Source organism: Pipra filicauda, unplaced genomic scaffold (assembly GCF_003945595.2).
Source record: "Pipra filicauda isolate LSUMZ 115617 unplaced genomic scaffold, ASM394559v2 scaffold110_size2237424_pilon, whole genome shotgun sequence".
NCBI lineage: Eukaryota > Metazoa > Chordata > Aves > Passeriformes > Pipridae > Pipra > Pipra filicauda.
The window spans coordinates 677,450-700,983 of NW_024103552.1; the positions used below are offsets into that span (position 1 = coordinate 677,450).

A 23,534-nucleotide genomic window follows, 5' to 3' on the forward strand; every position below is an offset into this window, starting at 1 on the left:
TGCATGGTTTAAAGTAGGAGAAAAAACGCGAATAAATATTTTTATCTTTGAAAGGAGAACACATCCTCTTTAGTAAAACTGTGTATCCTAGATTTCAAGACACTTTCTGTTATTTTATGCTTACATTGTAATCTGGATTCACTGAGTTCACATGGTATTTTATTTACCATTTTCTGTTGAAACAAGCACTCATACAGGACATGAATCAATAGTAAAGCTACAGTGGCACTCTCCATCTCAGCATAATGGGATAGTCAAGAGGAACATATATTGCAAAATGTGAAAGAATACAGATTAATGACATAAAAACCCACAAAATAAACAAAACAAAAGCATGCCTTAGTCTCAATACTAAGTGTCTTGCTATCCCAAATGTCTTCGTCCAATGTCTAAGTACTAGCTGACAACAAGTAGTTTCTGACAACATAGGAACAAAAATCAGGCATTTACTAATACATAATTATTAAAAAAACCCCACCAAAACAACTAATAAGAAATATCACATGACCTGTAAGGATCTTTCCATGACATTTCTGACTCCCAAACATCCAAAAAGAACAATACTTCAAGGAATTTGTTACAGCAGTGTCCCAGAATTTCAAAGAAAATTTTGAGAATCAGACTGAAGTGGTCTATGAAAACACTGACAATTCAGAAAAATCCCATCCCATACCTATTTGTCTGCCAATCCCTCCAGTAGCACTACATTTAGTATTAGCAAGAAAAGTCAGTCACAGACAAAACTGATTTTAGGCAGATAAATAAACTGAAAAAAAAAAACAAACATAAGGAAACTAATACCTAGGAAAAATGTAAGTATTCGTTCTTAATTCTGAAGATTTGTTAAGTGTGCTTAATGGCTAAATTAGGAAGTATGCTATATGACTGCAGTGGGAATGGCAACTCAAGGTATTTATTTTGGACTAGCTCCTGTCCCGCCCCATGGAACAAAAGTGTACTGGCAGCTGGAGAAAATCTCCTGGCATAATTTCATCCAAAAAGAACCTGATTCATATGCTTAAAAACCATTTTGAAACATGAATCAAAGATCAAAAAAGGGTGTTTAAGTAGATCTGCTCCAGCAGTGAGTTCCTGATCAGAATTAAAACATTATTACAAGACACATGCTAGTACAAAGAAAGTACTTTTGTTTAAGCAGTGGTCTCTCACAAGGGAGCTTAAAGGTTTTTATTTCCTGGTTAACAAAATAAATCTAGTAAGAAAGGCTCAGTGATTGGAAGTTTGTACATATAAAATTTCCTAATTTTAGAAAAACATATAATTAACACACATTAGAAAACTGGAGATACCTGATTAGCAGGAAGACAGCTGCTGGAACAACGAATGGGGGGCAAGTTATCTTGATTTTCATGTGGTGTGTCTGTTCTCAGGAACTGTGATTTCTTATCATCTTCATTCATTTCTGTCAGCCAGCTCTGAAAATAAATAAATAATATATATATATATACCTTAAGGTAGTAGAGAAGATATACTTCACAGTCTACCGTCACCCTAACAACTATACTTACAAAACATTGCTATTAACAGGGAAAAACAATTATGAAAAAAAGCAATAGTGTTTTTTTAATACAAAGTAACCTACCAAACAAAAAATCTGTAAAGTTAAAATAGGCACTAAAGGTTCAGTGACATTAACTCAAGAAAACAATTAAAAAACCAAAACATAATCCTTTGATCATTTCCTCATTCAATCAAATAATTACACTCTATTTAGGCACAAGAAGAGGAAGATTGATACAGTGATAATATTATGGACCATTATAAATTAGATACTGTACCATCAGCTCATCATTAATTGTTTCCCACTCCTCAACTGTGAAATCAGAAGCTGTGGCTGCAGGCTTATCTGTTCTCAGAGCTCTGCTCTTTGGATCTAAATGCTCAATACGCTTTTCACAAACAAACGTAAGTTCAGGGTAACATCCCTCTTCACCAGACCTTTCAAATGCAAAGATATAAAAGTTCACAAAAAAGAACTAAACTGCACTGTGTCCTCCATATTTCTCTCCATCTGTAGTCACTACAGTGACTGCAGAGGACTATTTCCCTGTTACAACTCAATTTTACTGTCATCTAATAACATTTTCATCAGAAAATTCCAGTCAACCCTCAACCATTTTCCAATGTCCATACATATACTGTTCAAATTATCATCAAAGTGCTCATAAAAAAAATTTTGTGTCATTTTCAGCAAAAGTTAAACAGGTGTGGCATCTGAAATTACCAGAGTCAGGCAAGATGGATCATAATAGAACCAAAATACAGCAGCAGCAGTTTGAGAAAAACCTGACATTCAGTTACTCAAACTTTTTCAATGGTTAAATCAGGACTTAGAATTCTAGTGCTATCATTGGGACACTTTTAACATGATTACTTTAACTTTGTATTTTAATTTTTAAATTAGAAAGTCACAAAAAGGTTCAGGCAGATAAGGGTATTTAGATAAGGGTTCCCTCAAGTTTTACAGAACAGGAATATAATTATTATGAAGATAAGAAAATACGTTTACCTTAATACTCTGAGAATCTTTTCCAGGTGCTTAACATCTGTGCATTTTTCAATGAATTTGTAGTCCAGATGACTAATAGGTATTTGATATGTTTTAGTGGTTCCTTGGTCCAGCAAAAATGGTACTGACTCATCACCCATAACTAAATATTAAAAGGAAAAAAATTTCGTGATCCTGTAGGCACTTAGTTACATTTTGAAGCAATGTCAATTTAAGGAATAAACCTGCTCATGCTCCACTCTCTTATGCAAGTAGATCTATTACCACAAAAAAATTTCAGATTTGAAGATCTGATCATATGAGCTGTCCTCGACAGAGTTCACTGACAGAAGTATGGTTGTGTATGAGAGATGTTTTGTATGAAGAGTATGTGTAACTCTACTGCTTCTGCAAAGCAGATCAATTCAGAAAGACTGCTTAAAGGAAAATTGCCAGGTTTTGCCTACCACGTTCTCAATTTTTCTTTAATTACATTATAATATTAGCTATTTAAGCAAGTATGATAAGCATGAAGGATAAGATGGTGCAGGACACTGCTTTTTTCAGAGGGAAGACATTAACCAACAGTGTACCTAAAGAAATAATAACCTTTGCCTTTTCTGTTGCAAAAATAAATCCAATTTTCTTTGCTCACTAACTGCATTTTCTGGCTCTCTGATTATATTACAGTAGTAATATAAGCCTTTTCCAGTAAGTAGGTAACTGATGAAGTGAGGGGTTCAAATGGGACACTTCTGTCTCCCCGTTCCTTTGATCTGTTCATCTGCATCTTTTTCTGTTTTGATCCCAAGCTGAAATTCTTCACTCTTTCCCCATTTATATAGTGCATAAAGTGATAAGTTATTTTTAACAAGTACAATAAGGGAAGCTAGCTAACGTCTGATAACAACTATGTGCAAATATAAACCCAGTTAAAATAACTGTGTTCCAATGTCTAGCATAACTATCTCTGTTAATTTATAGTTGTACAAAAAATGTTTACAATACAGTATCACTTAAATAATAACTGGTCGTAATTAGGTGACCATAATAGAGATTCTGCCCCAAGACTTTACAGTTTCAGTACTGAAAAAGGAACAACATGCCTGGAAAGCCGTGCGAATGCAGTAAATAATTAAACAGGAGTAAAGAGCTCATCACAAATCAGCGTTTTCTCCCGCTTCAGTATTCCCACGGAGGCGAGGGAGCTGCCCAGGGCACGGCGCTGACACGGACACCGCGGCTGCTCGGGGGCACAGCCACAGCCCGGCACGGCCCCCTCCAACACACCTTCCACACATCCCCCTTCCCCCGGGGTCAGGACTTTACCTTGGGAGCGGCACCCACCGCCGGGGCCCGGGCAGCGCCGCCAGCCCGAGCTTAGCAACTGCTGCTATGTACAACATGGCGGCGCGGACACGGCGCTGTCCTCCCCAGGGACACCCCGGCGAGGCTCCCACAGAGCCCCGCCGAACTCCAGCGGCGACATCGGCGTCACCTGCCCGACTCCAGCACCCACCTGCCCGGTGCCGCCTCCGGGACACGGACGCTGCCCGTCCCTCGCTTCAGCCGGGGGCCGCCCGACCCTCGCTCCCCGCCGCGCAGGCGCGGCTGCGGTCAGGGCTGAGGGGAACGGCGGCGGCCCCCCCACCTGCTGCGGGGGGGCAGAAATACAGCACCTGGGCGTGAAGGTTTAATAAACGTCACTTTCCTGTTTCCAGTGTAGTATTTTTACTCAGGCAGTCCCCTTCCAATGCCGGCGTCCCCCCGTGCCCACACCAGTGCTGCCCGTCAGCCCTGCAGTTCCCGGCGCTGCTCCCTACAGCAGGTCCCCGATGGCAGAGGATGCTCTTCTCCACGTCTGGCAGAAAGAAGTACCCACCGTGCCCGCAGTACGGCCAAACCCGCCCCTGAATCCTGCCAAACCTTCGACAGCACTGCTCCTGCCCTCTCCTCCTCACCCTTCTGAGCAGCCATGGCAGTAGCGACCCTCATGTCTGTTATGCAGGCATAAGGTGCACACTGTGCAGGCCAGGCTGGTGCAGCAAAAAGGTTATCATGTATACCCGAGTGTATCTGGTTTCCCGGAAAAACCTGCTCTTAACAGCAAAGATCAGTTAACTAAGAAACTCTTAACCAAACAGCTCCAAAGCATCATCTCCAACTGCTTTTCTTTATCCCCTATAACAAGCCACTGCAGCTCATTTATGAGCCAGTACAGTCCTGCACACCTTAACAAAGATACCTTATTACAGTGATCAGTTAAACACAGTATCTCAACGTAACAGCATCATTAGCACCATCCAAATTGAGATCAAGCACACACAGTTCAGCAGTATTTTGTAGCAGAATTTAGTACTATTACATAACACACATTCCAAACAGCCAGATGCAAAAAGTTTTGGCTTCTCAAAACAAAATCACCACTTTGATCCTTCTTTTACAGACTCCTGAGAAGTCAAATGAAAAGCAAAACAAGATGCTATTTTAGTTTTGGGATGCTACTCAATTTATCTTTGTAACACTTTTTTTTTTCCTTGAGTACTAATTCTTTCCTTGAGTATAAGTCAAACAGCACTTCCGTAATTTCTGTTTCCACATTGCTTCTGAATGTTTACCTTGCCTCCCTCTCTCTCTTCTTTCCCAAGAGATGATTTTTTTTGACACTTCCGCACAAGACATCCATACTTTTAACATATCCACAACTGGGTACTCTCAAGTCCCTCGAGATTTTCTCAAGAAATCCAGATCTGTATTTCAGACCTAGCCTTGTGCAGCCCTCTATTTATTTTCAGTGGAATTTATTCAAACCACAGTTATTTTATGCAATTCACAGAAGTCCAAAGAACATTTAACAAAGTAAAAATGCAAATAAAGTTTAGATGACAGTAATGAAAACACAGTTAAGTCAAAAAGAATACAAAACGACTGAACTTAAAAAATACTGCATACTCTGACAATTTAAACAACAGCTTTAGAAATCTATTGCTGGAAGATGGTATAGACAAAATTTAGTATTACAGTAAACTTTAATAATCTCTTAAAACACAAATAAGTGTGTGCATTTGTACACAAAGAGTTTTACAGAGAAAAGTTATCAGAAAGATTAAACTGCATCATGAAGTCACTGTATCTTCAGCAGATATCATCGGGCATCAAAAACCACCACTGGAGTAGCTCAGTTAAGGACAAAAAAAAGTGTCGTGGTTGAAAAAAAAAGATGGGGAGAGGAATAAAAGAGAGAGACTGTCTAAATCTAAGGTCACAACCAACTACATAAAAGTATTTCAAAAGCTATCTTTAATAAAAAGCTGAATAATATCAACAACTCACAGTACATCACCCAGCAGACTATCATAACTTATTATATCTTGCATAGAAAATGGAAAAAAAGAGGGAAAGTGCTAGAAAAGAAAGGAAGGTGCCAAATCACTCTGCAGAGATTGCCTCATAGTAGTTTGCTCTCCTGCATTGATTTTTTGCCTTGAAGGATTGTTACATAACTACTCAAATCTTCCTTTCTGTTTCCCTTACATACCTTATCTCCACCCACAGCTTCCCAAATGCTTTCAAGTGCACTTGTAAAAGGATACGTCTTTTTGTCCTTTTCTTGTACATTATTCTGTAGCCACATTCTCTGCATCTGATAGGATCTCTTGCCTTTATTTCATTTTCTGTATGACATTCTAATGTTATAGAGGAAGACAAAGACAGTGGGCAAACAAAACCAGCATTGTTAATGCACAGATAACTTTTAAAAGTCAAAATAATCAAATTTCTATTTGTGGTAAACATAGTAATTGTAATGAATCTGTATCAAGAGCTGAATGATACCAAGATACTGAGAAAAAAAAGAAAAAGCGAGTTTAACTTAAATTAAGGTCAAAGAGAATCTTGCTAAAAATGACCAAAATATTACTGCACAGAACACATTCCACTCTTGATACTAGACTGCCTACTAACAAAAATTTCAGCTCAGCCCTCCAAAAGCCCACAGTTTATTTTCTTGAAAGACAAAATATTTCAGAGATTCCTGAAGTGCTGATGCAAAATCACCAATTTTTAAGTTGTTGACCTATCTATCGGTAAGAGAGAATTTGACTGCTGTATTTCAGTAAAAGCTGAGTGCCCATATAGCATTTTCAGCAAAAGACTGAGATGCACTGAATGGAAGGTCCACTATTTGCACCACAAGCGGACACTTAGAGAAAGCATACTCTGGAGATGGAGGAGCTCCACTCAGCAACACAAGATCTAAGGAAATTACTTCCATATCCATATCCATGTGGTAACCCATACACGTTACCATCAACGTGTAAAGCTTTAAAGATCATCGGGATGCACACTGCAATTATTTGCATTCACGTACTCTTCACTATAATGGCTTCATTATTAAAACACTAAATCTCCAGTAACATGTAATAAAAAAAAATAAATCACTAATGTCTTTTCTTTACCTCCACAAATGTAAATCATTGGCTGCTGCTTTGGAGGCTGAACATCCTTCTGTGAATCCATGTTCTAAACAAAAAACACACAATATGCACATCAGTTTGGGTTTTAGTGTTTGGGATTTTTTTCCCCAAGATATACACAATCATTTCAATATCTCAATTTAAAGCTAACAGAAGATGAAAACTCTTCCTTAAAAGTAAATACAAACAAATATAGTTTGTATTTGATACAGAGGACATGGGATAATTCAGGTTGAAACAGACTTCATAAAGTCATCTAGTTCAACTTCTCAAAAGCAAAGTAACAGCAGGTTTCTCAGAGCTTTACCAACCTGCTATAGAAAACCGACAAGGTCAGAGACAGCACATTTTTCTATTAAGCAGGATTTTAAACACTAACGCCCAACAAATAGTATTCTCTTTACTTCCTCCTGTCAATGTAAAGAATTTCCTTGCTGGAAACATAAAATTCAATAATTTCTTACACATCACTCATGTAACAATGGTGCCATCAGAAACAAGATAAGCCTTATTATCTTTTCTTCCCCTCTGACACACTAGCTAACCTAATCTACCTTTTCACTGATCTAAGGTATTAGAAATCCTGGGAACAGACTGTGGGTAGAAGAATAATAGGAAGAGAAGAAATTCCACCCTTCAAATCCTAAAACAGATGTGTATGATTACCAAACAAGAGTAATAACTCAATGCTATTCTTCAATCACCTCTTAATGCCCTGTAATGGTTTTGATTTTTCAGACTTACTTGGAGACAAGTATTCCTTCACAGCATCAGACTAAATAGTTACATATACTCCACAAACATTCTATCAAGCTTTAAGTAATCCTATCCTAACATGTAAAGGTGCTTAAAACCATGAATTTTAAGGCAGTTACTCTACCACCAGAGATATAGTAAACACTTTTTTTCCCCACCCAATCCAAGTCTAGACCAGAACATTAACATTTCCTTGTAATTTTTTTGAGGCTGCCATTTTCTGTACTGCTGTTCTGTCTGACATAGAAGGCAAGAATTCCTAACCTTTATCCCAGTGAATAACGGTTTTGAAGCTTCCTTATGAGAATGGCTCTTGGATGCTTTTGTTTAATATTACTGCAAGGATTATTAACCTGATCTTCACAGTTTGTTTCAGTATAAACTGAAGTGGGAAAATTATGGCATTGAAAACAGAAGGATAAGCTTGACAGTTCCTTCTGTAATAGTCTGATCAGCACTTGACAGACCACCTTGTTAAAATTCCCACTGTGTCGTTCCATTTAAGAGAACTGGAAAGAATTCATTACACTCTACAGCTTTCAAGTATGCTATACCATAATCATAGTGGCATCTTAATCCACATGTGTTACAGTCTTTTTGAGTCAGTACATTATAGTAAGATATAAGCAGTCACCCATTAGCACTAGGAAACAGCAACTCTTCTAAAACACAGAGCTGAACTAAGATCACAGTTGTAGCTAAATAACTTGAGTTTGTGCTGCTCGTGCAGCAAAATAACATCACTGCTAAGGTCAGCAGTGACCCAAGTTGTGTGTCTTGCAGGGAGGTGGCCTGGTTTAGCTGTCCTTCACGTACCCTGCAACCCTAAATGCCACCGGGCTGCCATTGCCACCAGGCACAGCAGTGCACCGACACACACTGGAACCCCGCACAGAGACACGGGATCCTCCACGTGCTGAGAGCACCGCACAGAATCACGGCATGGGGAAGGCTGGAAGGGACCACAGTGCTCAAGCGCGGTGGTCCTAGAGCACGTGACACAGGATTGCATCCAGATGGTCCTTGAATATCTCCAGGGAGGGAAACTCTACAACCTCTCTGGGCAACCTGTTCCAGTGCATGGTCCCTCGCACAGTAGAGTTCTTGCTCATATTCAGGTGGAACTCTCTGTGCATCAGTTTTCGCCCGCTACCTCTCGTCCTAGTGGTTGGCATCACCAAGAGGATCCCGGCTCTATTTTCTTGCCACCCCCTCTTTAGGTGGCAAGGTCCTCTCTCAGTGCGTCTTTTACGCACCCGTAAGAGACCAACCCGTTCCTTCACGTCCCGCAGAGCCGACGAAGAAGGACGGACAGCCCTTCTCACAACCCACCGGGCAGCCTACCCTCCGGCCCAGGCTTTCCATCCCGCCACAATTCCGCACCGAGACCTCCCGCACCGCCCTTCCCCCCCACCCCACCCCCCCCCGGGCCTCGTACGAAGGACCGAAGCCCACGAGGCTGGGCCTGGCCTTTCCCTGCCCGCCACGGCCCCGCCACCACCGCCCAGCAGCGCAGGGACCACCGGGTCGGACGGGAAGGGGAGAGGAAGGGGAAGGAGCCCGAGCCCGAGCCCGAGCCCAGGAGGAGACGCAGCCCCTCTCTCCCGCCCGCCCGCTCACTCACCGCCAGCCCCGCCGCTGCCCGGCGCACGCTGATGACGCGCCGGCAGAGGCGGGCCCGGCATCGCCCAGCGCCAGCTCCGGCACCTCCCTGTGGAACAGTTAATTAGCCTGGGAAAGTAATAAATGTTCAGTTATGGGTGTTAACCAGCTGGCGGGAGGAAGGCGGCAGAAAATATTTGGTAGCAATTTTTAAGACACAAGCTTTCATATAAATAGCAGCGTCAGTTTCCCATGAAGAAAGCAGGCAGCTGCGTGGTTGGGTAAAATCAGCCCCAAGGTACTCGGTGCTTTTATTTTTTTATTTGGCTGTACCAAACCTACTCGAGACCTAGAATGCCCTGTGCCAGACCTGGTCATATGGCTGCGGGGTTTTAAACCGCCGAGGTGCTTCACCTCGAGGACCGGTCTATTTTCAGAAGTGTTTTCCCTAAGATTCGTGGGTGAAACCCGCATCTTGATATTTTGATGCTATACCCCATGAAGCCAAACTTACCTACTCGAAACATATATGCTACGTATTTTCAGCGTATTACGAAAGAAGTTCCGATGTAGGTGATTCCCGATGTACTGAAATGAAATAGTGCAGACAAGGTTTGAAACGACACCAGTTGCTCTCTGTCATTGGCCCCACCTCGCTAGCGGTAGGAAATTTGAATCCTCGACTGGCATTTTGAAGAATTATGTATCTTTGCTTTATTCACGGAAAAAAATTTAACGAATACCGTGTTTTGTGAATATGACAATTTAAATTACTTCATTGATAAAAAGATTCTGCAGTTTAAGGAAAGTTCTTTCTATTTCTGAATACTGAATACTATTTTTTTTTCCTCAGCACCCAAATGCCTTAATATGGACGAGGTTTTAACAGTCGTCATTACTTGGTGTTCTCCTAGCAGCAAATCACCTTCATACATGACCTATATCTTATCTAAAATAAACTTGAGGAATAATAAATAGTTGTGTTTTTCCTAATTTTGTGTTTAAGTTAAATGTAATGAAAACACAGTAATGACTTTAGACTTGCTTCTTCATACTGCTGTGTACGAATAAAGCTAAACAGAACTTTTAGGGTGCCAGAATAAAGCACATGCAAAAAAAACCGGTGTGTGAAAGGCAGAGCTATCCATCTGGATTCTGACTTCTCTGCGTCCTCTCCTCCACCAGGGACCTGTGAGTGTGGGTGGGTACCAAAGGTTGAAGCAGAGGAGAAAAAAAAGCCTGAGCCCTACCTTTCCTGGTAAACGCATGCTAAGTAATTATCATCTCCTAAAAAAGCAAAGAAAAAAAAAATGGTATTATTTCTCTAGGCTCATTTGTATTTTGAAAATGCGTTTGTCAAACCGATAATTTTAAAAGGACTTAGTAAAAATACCACCATGAAAAATTCAGTTAATCCTGTGAAAGTAATGTCGCCAATATTAAGAAAGTCGTCATGTAATTGCTCGATTATTTGCATCCTTCAGCTGTTCTCTTGGAAAAATAGAATGTTTAACCAGATGTTAAAGCTTCGGTTACTTCAGCCGTTTCCGACAAAAGCCGCCCCCTTCGAGCGGAGCGCTTTAACAGCAAAGCCCCATTCCCTCGGGCTGATAAACTCTAGCCCTAAAGATGCCGCTTGGATTTAGAGTAGCTGAAAGTGTTGCGACTATGTGGGAGACCTCCACTGTCCCGTAAAGCTCTTGGGAAATTGGCAGGAAAGCTAGAGGAAAGGCTTGTGGGGCGAGGTGGGGCGGGACAAGGGGTACAGGTACTTTTGAGATGGGAAGAAAATGCAGGCGTAGCCGAGTGCAGCGCGAGTGTTGCAGAATATCTTACTTCATTTTGCTTGCTTAGAAGTAATGTTCTCAGTTTTTGATTGTTTGTTTGTTTTCTGGTGTGACGCTTTTGTGTATTCAATCAAATGCCGCAATTACAACTTGTTACGTTTCTTGAATATTTTTTATCCAACTCGCATAAGTGAGTTGAAGCTTCATTGAATGAAGACGCAGCTTTCAGCTCTTGTGTCTCACTAGCAAGCTGACAGTTTGACTCAGAAGATAGTTTATTTTATAAATAAATACAAGCATTTGAGAAACAATTTTATCCAGTTCCCGTGAAATAGATGATACTACAGAAAGCACTTTTAAAAAAGTTTTATTACATTCCTGAAAGTTTCTAATGTTTTCTCCTTTTAAAAAAGGAAGGGGGAGATACCCCAAAAGCCTTTATCTTTTTAGCCACAATTTTTACCTTGTCACATAAACCGATATTCTTTACATAAAAATGTCGGTTTTCGCCGGCTCTGGGTCGGGAACTTTCGAACCCGCGTTTACTCGAGCCCTTCTCAGGCTGTCTTATATCACCGTCCGGAGGCTGCGAGAGGCTGTAGGAGCGGATTTGCCAAAAGGGAATGTCCACGAATTTGCCCGATCTCATCTACAGGGATTACATGACTTAATTTCGGCGTTTCTTTTGAAAGCCTCGAGTTTGTGCTTCTTTAAATGTAGGTCTCTCGTTCGGGTCTGACATTCCCCATCCCGCCAGTGTGAAGCCAGCAGGTAGGTGAGACTACCTAGCTCCACATTATCCTTACCGAGCCCAGGAAAAATAGGCATCCACGTATTCGTGGGTTTAGTGGGTTTGTGTTTGTTTAGTATGTTGGGGGGTGGGAGGGTTAGTGTACAGAAAAACTAAACCCACAGCAAAACCCAGGCGCCGTCACGAGGCATCTCCCACCCGACTGCTTTGAAGGCGGTGCACTTGAGAAACGCTCCATGATTGTTTCGGTCCTGGACCGTCGGGCACGAACGTACTAATTAACTCGAATTAATCAGCACCCTTACAACTCAAGCTTAAAGGCTGTGGTGTAGATAAAGGTCATCATCTGTGAAAGCCACTGCCCGGCCGCGATTCACGCGCGTCCCTGAGCCGCCCCTCAGCGCTGGCGCCCCCTCCTCGCAGGGAGCGAAGCGGGGGGGCCGGGAAACCCTCACCCACACCGGCCTCCTGAGGAGAAGCACGGCAGGGGCGCTTTAACAGTGGGCTGGGTGCGGCGGGGCCCGCGGGGCAAAAGTATAAAGCGTGAGGAGCGAGGCGAGCCCGCTGGGTACCGTCTCTCGTCTCGGAGGAGCAGGCGGGGCTGTCCCGTTCTCCTCAGGCTCCCGCCCTGCCCCGGGCCCGCAGCACGGAGGGGGCGGGGAGGCAGCGGTTGGTGAGGGCGGGTAGTTCAAACCCGAGCGAGGGAAAGCGGCGGCGGCCGCACGCGAGGGGCCGGTGTGGGTGGGGAGAGGCGAAGCGGCTCCTCGCCGGGGGCAACGGGCCCAGGGTCGGGCGGCGAGAGCTGCTAGGGCGGCACCGGCCTCGCTCCTCCAGCCTGCCCTCAGCCCCGCTCGGGGGGCCCCGCTGCCGCCTCAGCCGCACCCCGTGGAAGGGCGGCCTCCAGGCTCTGCTCCTGTGCCCAGCGACTTCCCAGATGAGGGGGTGAAGCGGTTGCTTTGCTCGCGTCCGGCATCCCAGGTGGATGAGAGACCCTCGGGTGCTGGTCCCTGGGTAATTAGGCGTTGCACACATACATAGATGGACCGAAAACTGTGCCTCAGCTGGGTAATGTTTGTCTTACACCTCTCTCTTTTCTCTTCACATCCTTTCGCACTCCAGGTTATCAGTAGGGGCAAGCAATTCTAATACAGCACATTTACTGTGGAAGATCTTGAGTTGCTTCACAAATTAGGGTAAGTGGCCCACATAATTTGGATAGGACTTGGCTATGTCATCTTCAGTATTAATATTTTCTAAGGTATCAATGACTTCTCTGTTGTCTCATGGAGGTCAAGAACAGAGTCTTCAGATAGTCAATTTTACTACAGATATGGTATGTTTAAATAACAGAGAAAATATTCTTGTATGACCAGAATGTTGTCTTTATCTGTTTTGTTAACAATAGTGAACAGTGATAAACAGAGTCAGAAATCATCTTGTTCAAGGTATAATTGTTCAGTGTGTGTTACTGGGGAATGTAAATTAGTATCATGAACATCTTAGAACTTATGTCTAAGAGGCGCTGTTGACATTGCCTTCTACTTACCAACATTTTTACCTCTTTGGGGTGCTTTGTAAGACTAACCTCGTTAAAAACGATTTTTTGTCTAAATATGTGAACACCGTCCTTCAGCAGAGCATTTAGTTTGGGTCAGCTTAGTTTATTTTGTCCCATAAACTTCCAGAAATTTTGCAGTTGATTTGTAGATCAATTTGAGAACTACAAAATTAATAATAGATATGGGAAATGCATAGAGCACCTGCACTTAGCAGATACGGATTTTGTTACTTGCTCTGTAACTGACTTGTTGTGCAACCAGCCTTTTCTTCCCTGCACATCTGTTTGACGGTGTCTAAGACAAGGTTAACAATATTTTCAGGAACTACTTCAGGATCCCCAAACGAAAGGGCTTGATGTTATGTATCAAATCTAGTAGACAAAACTTTTCTCCCAATAAAAAAGAATTGCTTATAGAAGTCAGTCAAGTTATAAGAAGTTTTATTAGGCATCTCTTATGAATATAAATATTATCTTGTTATTATGAGAGCTGTTTGGCACCTCTGAAAGGCTTCCCATTTTGTACTGTATTTGTAAAATGATATCTTGTGTTAAATTAAATCTTAATTTGTACAAGTAATACATTCTGGAAAAAAAAATTAATGCATATACTAGCTTGAGCTGTATACTGGGATTTACAGTAAATCATAGAATGATTCAGGTTGGAAGGGATGTTAAAGATCACCTAGCTCCAAACCCCTTCCATGGGCAGGGACACCTTCCCCTAGACCAGGTTGCTCAGAACCCCATCCAGGCTGCCCTTGAATGCTGCCAGGGATGGAGCATCCACAACTTCTCTGGGCAACCTGTGCCAGTGTCCCATTGCCCTCATAAGGAGAATTTCTTCCTAATGTCTAACCTAAACCCGCCTTCTTTCAGTTTAAAGCCATTACCCCTTGTCTTATCACTAAATGCCCTTCTAAAAAGTCCCCCTCCAGCTTTCTTGCAGGCCCCCATTAGGTACCAGAAGGCCACAACAAGGTTTACCTGGAGCCTTCACTTCTCTGGGCTGAACAACTCCAACACTCTCAGCCAGCTTTCACAGCAAAGGTACTTCATCCCTCTGATCATTTTCACATCCTACTCCAGATTCGCTCCAACATGTCCATGTCCTCCATATTTTGGGGGCCCCAGGGCTGAACGCAGTACTCCAGGTGGGGTCACACAAGAGAAGAAGGTAAAGAAGTAAAATGAAGTATAAAATAGTATGAATGAATGAAGAAGTATAGAATGAAGTGTAGAAAAGAGGTGAAATTAAGCAGTTTGCTGGACATTGTTCATTCGGTGTCTGTACTGAAGTGACAATTTTATTTATATTATCCTATAATATTTTGTAATGTCGATAAAATCAATGCAATGATCTCACAGGCTCCCCCTGCCGGACGTTGCACTATGCACAGCATATTTTTGGCTTCTGCTTGAGTTAACAGCATTCCTTTAACTCCACTATTTTGATCTCCCTTACAGCTGCAAAAACCTTGTTTTGCTGTGATTTTTATGTTACTTGAAACACAAGTTTGATTAAATTATTTTATACTGTAATATTTTAATTTTTTTCTCCCCTCAGTTGTTCAGAGTTATTAGATAATTTCTCCTATAGAATGCCTGAGAATGAAGCTGCAAGCATGAGTTTTTCCTCTTGTTGTTTCTTCAGCCTGCTGCCTGAAAATTAATTTTCTAAAAGTCTGGAAGCCTGTGGACTTTTGTTAGATGTGTGATTAGTTTGACTGTGACTGTGTTTAAGGAAAATATTAATATTTTTAAAGGTAAGTGTGGGTATGTGATTTCGTATTATTTGTTTGGGTTTGGTATGGGATTTCTCTGGGGGGGATGTCTTTTTTTTCCAGTACTGAGATTTTGAACAGCTGTCTTTAAGTAGCAGTCAGTTTTAAACCTCTGTCCATCAACATTTTTGGAAGGAATATCTACTGGCAACATTTGCTAACTAACTGCAGTTCACAAAGTTCAGGATAAAAATGAAGCCTCTAATTCTTTTTGCAAATTACACAAAGACAACAGCATATTGTTACAGCAGGTTTCTTACTGATCTTCCTCCTCTTACAAAAGGAAGAGCTGTGTTGGTGTGGTCCTTTGCTCATAGCATGACTAATTCACTGAAATGCAGCAGTGCAGTGCCCAGGGACTTCATACCTTTAAAAATATAGGAAAAAGTTATTTTCTAGTTCATGACACAGCATTTTCAGCCTATTGCCTAAAATCATAGAATCATGGAATGGGTAAGTGGAAGGAACCACTGGAGAGCATCTAGTCCAACCTCCCTGCTCAAGCAGGGGCCCCCCCCGAGCACATTACTCAGAACTGTGTTCAGGCAGCTTTTGAATCTCTCCAGCGAAGGAGAGTCCACAACCTCTCTAGGCAGCCTGTTCCAGTGCTCTGTCATCCTCACAGTAAAGAAGCTTTTCCTCATGTTCACGTGGGACCTCCTGTGTTCCGGTTCCTGCTCGTGGCCTCTTGGAATCATAGAATCAACTGGGTTGGAAAAGACCTGAGAAATCATGAAGTCCAACCCTTGATCCAACACTGCCGTGGTTACTAGACCATGGCACTAAGTGCCACATCCGGTCTCATCTTAAAAACCTCCAGGGATGGTGAATGTACCACCTCCCTGGGCAACCTGTTTCAATGTCTGATTACTCTCTCCGCAAAAAATTTCTTCCTAATATCCAACCTAAACCTCCCCTGGCACAGCTTAAGATCGTGCCCTCTTGTCCTATTGCTGGTTGCCTGGGAGAAGAGACATGTTGCTTGGCACCACTGGGAAGAGCCTGGCTCCATCCTCCTGACACTCTCCCTGCAGATACTTACTGACATTGATAAGGTCCTCTCAGTCTTCCCTTCTCCAGGCCCAACAGGCCCAGCTCCCTCATCCTTTTAACTGAGGTCCTTCAGTTCTCTCATCATGTCCATAGTGCTCCTCTTGACTCTCTCCAGTATTTCCTTGTCTTTCTTGAACTGGAAAGTTTAGAACTGGCCACAGCGCTCCAGGTGAGGCCTCGCCAAGGCTGATTAGAGGGACAGGATCACCTCCTTCGACGTGCTGGTAATGCTCTTCCTAATGCACCCCAGGATACCCTTGGCCTTCTTGGCCACAAGGACACTGTGCTGGCTCATGGACAACTTGTTGTCCACCAGGACCCCCAGGTTCTTCTCTGCAGAGCTGCTTTCCAGCAGATCAGCCCAGCCTGTACTGGTGAAGGGGGTTATTCCTCCCCAGGTGCAGGACCCTGCACTTGCCTTTGTTGAACTTCAGAAGGATCTTCTGTGCCCATCTCTCCAACCTGTTGAGCTCCCTCTGAAGGGCTGCACAGCCCTCTGGGGTGTCAGCCACTCCTCCAAACTTTGTGTTGCCAGCAGACTTGCTGAGGAGGCATCTGCCCTTTATCCAAGTCATTGATGAATAAGTTGAACAATACTGGGTCAGGTATCGACCCTTGAGGGACATCACCAGTGACGGGTCTACTAAAACATTGAGAAGTGATGTAGATGAAATACTAGATGATGTTTGGAGTTGGTCCTGCAATGGCAGTTATCCCTAATTCATGTAAGCACTAGCTTAAAGCTATGTCCTCGTGTTTCCTGTTTGTGCTGTCATTTATTTCACTGAGTCAAACAGAGAATGAGGAAAAAACACTGATGAAAACAAATGTGAAAATAAGGCACTTGTAGAGGTAAACGACGGAAGGAAAAGAAGGAAGCCAGACTTCAGACCTTGTTGTTGTCGTGAAATTATTTTCACATACCCTTCTTTCCTGGAAGAATTTTTCTCGGTTATGTTGGTCTGGATTTTTGTTTGTTTGTTTTAAACCTGTTTGTTTTCATTCTGATATTAGCAAGATTGTGTAGGTCTTCATGCTAAGGTGTTACTGTCTGCTGTTTAACACCTTGTTCCTTTTGAACTTCTATATATTGCTGTCTCCTTACAGTAGAAAACAAAACAAAGCATTTTCTATATGGCAATGGTCTAAAAAAGTGCCTTCAGCATGGGTATAAAATGCTAATGGTTCAAGGTCATCAAAGAGTAGTCCCCCCCTCACCTGTCTCATGCAGTCTGGGTTCCCACTGCTTGTATTTGGTGGCTTAGGGCTTAACTAAGTCAGGACTGTTGGGATAATAGCAATATCTTAGTATTTGGTGTTTAAGCCAAATTTAAAGATTCCTATTTTTGTCTGTTTTGAAAGTCCACTTGCTATTTCCAGGCTTTATGTTCCAAAATATCAGTTATAGAGGCCAGTGAAAGGTGCTGATTCCAACTCTGAGAGTCTTGGAGTGCTGAGGTGAATTACTTTGGTGTCTGTGAGAACAGCCCTCCTTCTGCCATTACTCATAACATCTTTTATACAATTGTCGTGTCTTGTGCGCAGAAAGAAATGACCCAATCTTACTGTGGTTATGGTGGAGAAACTCTGCCACCTATGAATTGCAAAAAGTAAGCCTGTTTCCATGCATCTTTTCCATGGCTAATGTGTGCATCAGCCACTTCTAACTTTTCTAAGAAAATACATAAAAACTCTTAAATGATCTGTACCTGGTGAGTGTGTGAACAGTCAGTCCATTAGTTTGTTTAAAGTGTAAAGCTTCAGAACACTGCTTACCCACAGAGCTGAGCAAAAGCAGAGACCTTCTTTACAAAATAACATTTAAATGCTGAGGAAGACAAAAATGCACTTTTCACTTTGAAATTTATTCCCTTGAGGGAACTGTAGAGATCTGAATAATAGGGAGACTTGTAGACTTGTGACTTCATGATTAATCCTCTTATTTTACTTAAGGAGAAAATGCCTTTTGTCTAAACTCACCTATCATCAGAGCTTCTGCTCATTCTTGAGGACTGAACTGTTAGTGTTAGATGAACCAATAACCCTGTCCTAATAAAAATCTTGGCCCTACTGGAATGCTAGAGGATTTTGTTGCAAATTTCAGCACCAACGAGCCTCTAGTTGCTGTGTTGCTTATTTGAAGTGTTTTTCCACAGATGAGGACTGGCACATCAATTAGCTAACTGGATGTAACTTTGAATTTGCCTAATAGTATACTATGCATTTTAATCACTCGTTCTAACCGTCTACTTGATAGTAATTTATATTTGTGTACATTTGTAAGCAGTTTCTACTAAGACTAATGAAAATACTTTTGTCATGGCTGCTATCTTGATAGACTTACACAGGGCTTTCTCATGAATCTGAGGATGTTTTGGTGACTACTTTGTCGTTTGTTTCAGGAACAACACTGGTATCTTCTTTTACAAAGCCGAAGTGTCAAGCAGAAGATGTCAGACAGTCATTCAATGAAGTTCAATATTCTTAAAAGAAATAGATTAACATCTCCCAGCAGCAATTTTAAATACTCAAATTTTAAAGACATATGTTGCACTTCAGCATTTCTGGACAGCAGATACAACGAGTCAGTAAAAGATCTTGATGCAGAACATAAAGAAGCACCAAGTGTAACAAGTATTTCATTGCTACAAGGGCATTCTGAGCACATTCATCCAAATGCCTTCATTCCCGTGTCATCATCTATCGAAAAAGAACTGAATTCTATCTCAATATCAGAAGAAAGAGAAGCAACTGGAAGTGCAGATGTTTTTGAAAGTCCTAAATCCAGTAGAAAAAGCTCTTCGCTACGCAGGAGACTGCTTTTACCCAAGGCTGTTGAAGCTGGCACCACTGTAGAAAGCTGTGAAAGGCAAGCTAGTTCTTCAGGAAGCATCAGGAAAAAAAAATTCTCTTGTGTTTTGAACTCTGAAGAAAAACTTCCAAAAACTACTGCAGATTCTTCAAAAGATAAAAGTTACAAAAATCTGACAACTAGCACTTCAAAACCTGAGGGCTCTAATCCTCGTTTTCCAAAACTGAGAATTTCCTTTTCACAGCAAAGGACTTCTACAGTAGATGAGTCCCAGTGTAAGGACCCCTTATTGCTAGAATCGGAAAGTTTATCTCCAATTCAGTGTAAGGATGTAATTGTTAGTAATGCTAATGAATTCAATGGAAGTGTTCTTATGAGAGTTGGTGATGGGGTGCTTAGGACTCTTACTTACAACGAGGCCAATGAGAGTAAATTCCTGACTTCTATCAACAGTCCTGTAGAGAACTTGAATTTTGGACTATGTGATATTAACTCTTCCCCTGTTAAGGTGGTAAATTACCCAGATCTTTCAACACCTGAGGATAGTGGATATAATTCACTTCCTTTGGACAAATCAGGAGACTCACTGTCTGATCATGAGGGATCTTTCCAAGAGCTCTTCCAAAAGCACAGAGAAGATTCCAAAATTCTAGATAATAAAAGAAAGACAAGAAAACTTGAACGAGTTAGAAGGTTATCCACTCTTCAGGAACAGGGTTCACAGTCAGAGACAGAAGATAATCATGGCAGTCCTACTTCAATGCATATATTAACAGAAGAAAGAAATTTTGTCAGGGAAGATCATGAATTAGTTCTAAAAGAACAACCTAATGGAGACCTGGTTGTAAGTCATGGAGATCTCTCAAGAACTCCAGCTCTGAAAATAGTTCATGAAATTTGCTTGCAAAGACAAAGATCGGACCAAAAGCAAATATCAGAGAATATTGATGGAACAGAAATATTTGCATTAGATCATGTCCTTCCCGGACTTATTGGCAAGAAAATGGGCCTTGAAAAATTAGATATTTTAACAGAATTAAAAGACAGAAATTTAAAACATGTTCTTGCTATAGTTTTAGATGCTTTGACAGTGGAAAGTCTATGCAGGTAAGTACTATGGCTTCACACCCACCCACCCACCCACACACAAAGGCAAAAATATGTGCTCCTGCAAATGAATTAGAATAACTTCTAGAATACCAGGTGTTGTCAATATAATTCATTTGGTTTTGAGGAAATAAAAATTTTTGTCACCATTGATCAAGTAGGTCTTTCTGTGTAGTTCTAAAAGTATGAAGGGAAATTAAAAAAGCAAAACAAACATAAAAATTAATAAACTTAAAACTAAATCACAGTACTTGTAAACTTTGAAATATATTAAAAGTTCCTTTAAGCCTAGAAAGTAATTTATTCTCATTACAAGCTCCCCAATAGTGCACAGTACTCAAAACACGTTCTCTATATTTTTTCTTGTGCATTTTATTTCCTTAGTTATTTTCAAGCACAAAAATGCTCCAAGAATTTTGATTCATGAGAAATCTTCTAGATTAATTTATAATCAATAGAAATTGTCACATTTCAAAGAAATCAAGAGTGTCACGTGTTGTTAGTTACAAAGGGAATGGGTGGAAGTGTAAGGGCATGAATCTTTTTAGAACATTTAACACAAAAACGTGACTTTAGAAACAATCTTGGTAAGTGGCTTGGTAAGTGGAGAGAAGAAACTGATTTAATTTTCTAAGTCAAAGCTATGCTCTGTTATTTATATTGCAATCGTTCTTTAGACTCTTCTGCTATTCTATAGAATGGTGCATGACAATATGAGATCTGTGTCTCAAAACAATATCATGAACTAGTATATTGCAGTAGTCTGTAAAATTACCAAAGTATATGAAACTGCAAAGATATTTACCAGGTAGTCTTACTATCATGACTTCTGCACTACTTGGAAAAATGTGAAAGTGAATAATTTTTTTTATTAATTTGTTCCAGCATTTGGAAAGTAAGCAAAAACTGGCGTGAAATTGTTGTACAAGATAAAAGGGCAGATAAGAGGAGAAAGTTGTACATAAAACAGCAGAAAGAAGAAGCTGGGGTAAGGTGGTTCTCAAAAGTGATTTTTTTTTTTTTTAAGCATGAAAGAAGGCAGGTCAAAGGAAAGAGGAAACATCTTGTAAAGTTACAGAAAGGGAACTGATAGAGACAATTCCAACATGAGTATGTGAAGGACTCTAACAGGAGAATGTAATGGCTCTTACTGCTTTTTAGCTGTTTGCGGTTTGACTACTAGTTTTTCAACAATGTAAGACTATTTGTTTCCCCCTCTGGCCCTTTCTTGAGAATCCTGTGACTGATTTGGCCTTTATATTTTTAAAACCTGTTCATACCATTGTTCCATGCTGTTCCTTATTTTGCATTTCACTCTAGTCTGCAACGCTGTAGGACCCACTCTAGAATACTTCCGCATTATTTTCAGGACTGCTTGTGGCTAAGCATCACAGTGCATTTGTGAACGTCAGAAGGACATATAGAAGTTTAAGGGGTATCTAGAAGAGTAAGCATACTAATTGCAGTATATTTTTTTCAGATCCCCCACATGATACACTCACACGTCAGTGGAACCTTGCTTTAAATGTGACAAAAACTGTGTTTGCTATTTCCTTACTTGCTATTGAGATGTGTCCTAATTCAGAAACATGAGGACCAGTAGAGTGTGCTAAAAGACAGTTGGCTTTTTACTCTGCTTTTAATGATTCCTGTCTCTTTATTCCTCACTAAATATAAACATTTAATGGGAAATATTTGCGCTATACATAATTTCCGTTTCTCATGTGTTGTTGCAGAGGGGAAAAAAACCCAAACAAGCGAAATCCAGCTGAAAATACCAAATGAAATAAACCCCTAATTTTCTCCCTTTTTTCTTTTTTTTTTCCTTTTCTTTATAATTATAAACTAACAGGAATATTTATTGAAGGCTGAAGATGCTGCCACAAGGCTTAATATTCTCAATAGATCTGCTCTAAGGCCTGTTCAAGCTCAAGCCAGAACTCCTGTACTACAAACACCACCTTCATACACTGAAATTACACCCAGTAACACTAGTTACTCAGCTAGTAGACAGGAAGAATACCTGAAAGTAGGTATCTAAGAAATGCTTTGCTTTTAGTTTTCAGGAAGTTTTCATTTACAAGAACTAAGTAGCTCTTTTCTCCCTCCTCTTGCTACAGGTTGCTAAAACTCTGTTCACTGACGAAGCTCTAAAACCCTGTCCAAGATGTCAATATCCTGCTAAATATCAACTGGTAAAGAATCGGGGACTGTGTAGCAGAGAGGCATGTGCATTCGAGTTCTGTATTTTATGTCTGCATGCATTCCATGGCTCAAAAGAATGTAACAGTTTATCTGCAAAACGGAAGAACAAAAAAGATGCTCCTCCAGGAAGTGCCCAAAGCAAAAGAAATTTAAAAAGACTCTAAATTTGTAAGGCATGCAACTCCTTACATTTAATTCCTCTTCCCCTTCTCATAAATTCCTAATCTTGTTCCTCTTCATATATTTCATTGCTTTATATTTCATATAAAGATATGCATTTTGAAAGTCTCATTCAATTTGTTCTTGCTGATTTACCAAGGTAACTTCTCGTGTATATATCTTAATCAATGTAGTATATTTTTATTTTTTAAAAAAATAAGCATTTAAAAGTATTTTATCTTCTTTTACTTGTTGAGTAGTAGCTAGGCACTTACTAACATCTTAATTTTTAAATAAATATTTATATGTAGTCTGTATTATTTAGCTTACAACACCTCTTAAATGTTGAAAAATGTGATTCTTGTCTTAAAGACAAATTAAAGAAAATTATTTCTAAAAAATTCTTTGCTATTGGATTTATTTATTCCCTTTAAATTACAGTAACTGTTTTAAAAATATCTCAAAGTGGGGCACTATGTACATTTGCAAAAAATACTTCTATTTGTATAAATAGTGACACCTAAAAGCCCATATTAGTTGTCTGAATTTTTTTGTCAGAATAATTAATTTGTTGTTCTCTTAGCTTCTATAATGCAAGTTAATAGAATAGTAATTTCTAAACCGAACGGATGCTGTGTGAATATTCTATTGTACTGCTTTTTACAAAGTTTTTATCTCAAAAACTACAGGTGATACAGTATATATTCATGTATCTAAAAATACTGTTGTGAACTTACCTTTATACCTAATCTGACTTTACTTCAGCTCCCAGACACTAGCTCATCTTTATACTTCTGCTTGAGTTAAAGGATTATCTACAGCTAGAAATCATTCTTTATCTGTAGATTTAATTAGGGGAATTCACTGATTTTTCTCTTGAACTAAATATGCTGATCCTTTACAGAAAACTAGCTCAATCTACCTCTTGGACCTCAAATAATTTTTATGTGTGTGCTTGTTTTGTTTTGCTTTTAAA

At 40.6% G+C, this 23,534-nt stretch overlaps 3 protein-coding genes across 12 annotated transcripts in view; 1 reads left to right on the top strand and 2 right to left on the bottom strand.

Moving 5' to 3' along the window:
• Positions 1–4,747, bottom strand: part of SPAG1 (sperm associated antigen 1) — a 38,306-nt gene extending 33,559 nt beyond the window's left edge. For 2 of the 4 annotated variants that reach the window (XM_039382340.1, XM_039382336.1), the window contains exons 1-3: positions 2,531–3,820; positions 1,800–1,959; positions 1,311–1,436 (exon numbers count right to left, since the gene is read on the bottom strand). In XM_039382340.1, coding sequence (XP_039238274.1) covers positions 1,311–1,436; positions 1,800–1,959; positions 2,531–2,670 — 426 coding nt within the window. In that variant the 5' untranslated portion in view covers positions 2,671–3,820. The other 2 variants (XM_027717505.2, XM_027717506.2) reach the window with 2 other exon arrangements.
• A 517-nt stretch (positions 4,748–5,264) lies between these two features.
• POLR2K (RNA polymerase II, I and III subunit K) lies at positions 5,265–9,383 on the bottom strand. 2 transcript variants are annotated; one of them, XM_027717508.2, is made up of 4 exons: positions 9,365–9,383; positions 6,967–7,030; positions 6,103–6,195; positions 5,265–5,677 (listed from the first exon to the last, which is right to left on the bottom strand). In XM_027717508.2, exons 2-4 carry the CDS (start codon positions 7,025–7,027, stop codon positions 5,655–5,657), a joined length of 177 nt encoding a protein of 58 aa, XP_027573309.1. In that variant the 5' UTR covers positions 7,028–7,030; positions 9,365–9,383; the 3' UTR covers positions 5,265–5,654. The 2 variants fall into 2 exon arrangements, with proteins under 2 accessions (XP_027573309.1, XP_027573311.1); XM_027717510.2 differs by lacking the exon at positions 9,365–9,383 and adding an exon at positions 8,997–9,074.
• Positions 9,384–12,292: 2,909 nt separating this feature from the next.
• FBXO43 (F-box protein 43) lies at positions 12,293–22,957 on the top strand. 6 transcript variants are annotated; one of them, XM_039382342.1, is made up of 8 exons: positions 12,293–12,891; positions 13,000–13,073; positions 14,366–14,488; positions 15,093–15,204; positions 18,678–20,194; positions 21,080–21,182; positions 22,047–22,223; positions 22,315–22,957. In XM_039382342.1, exons 5-8 carry the CDS (start codon positions 18,726–18,728, stop codon positions 22,561–22,563), a joined length of 1,998 nt encoding a protein of 665 aa, XP_039238276.1. In that variant the 5' UTR covers positions 12,293–12,891; positions 13,000–13,073; positions 14,366–14,488; positions 15,093–15,204; positions 18,678–18,725; the 3' UTR covers positions 22,564–22,957. The 6 variants fall into 6 exon arrangements, with proteins under 6 accessions (XP_039238276.1, XP_039238278.1, XP_039238285.1 ...); XM_039382344.1 differs by having other exon boundaries at positions 14,377–14,488; XM_039382351.1 differs by having other exon boundaries at positions 12,293–12,858.
• Positions 22,958–23,534: the final 577 nt, after the last annotated feature.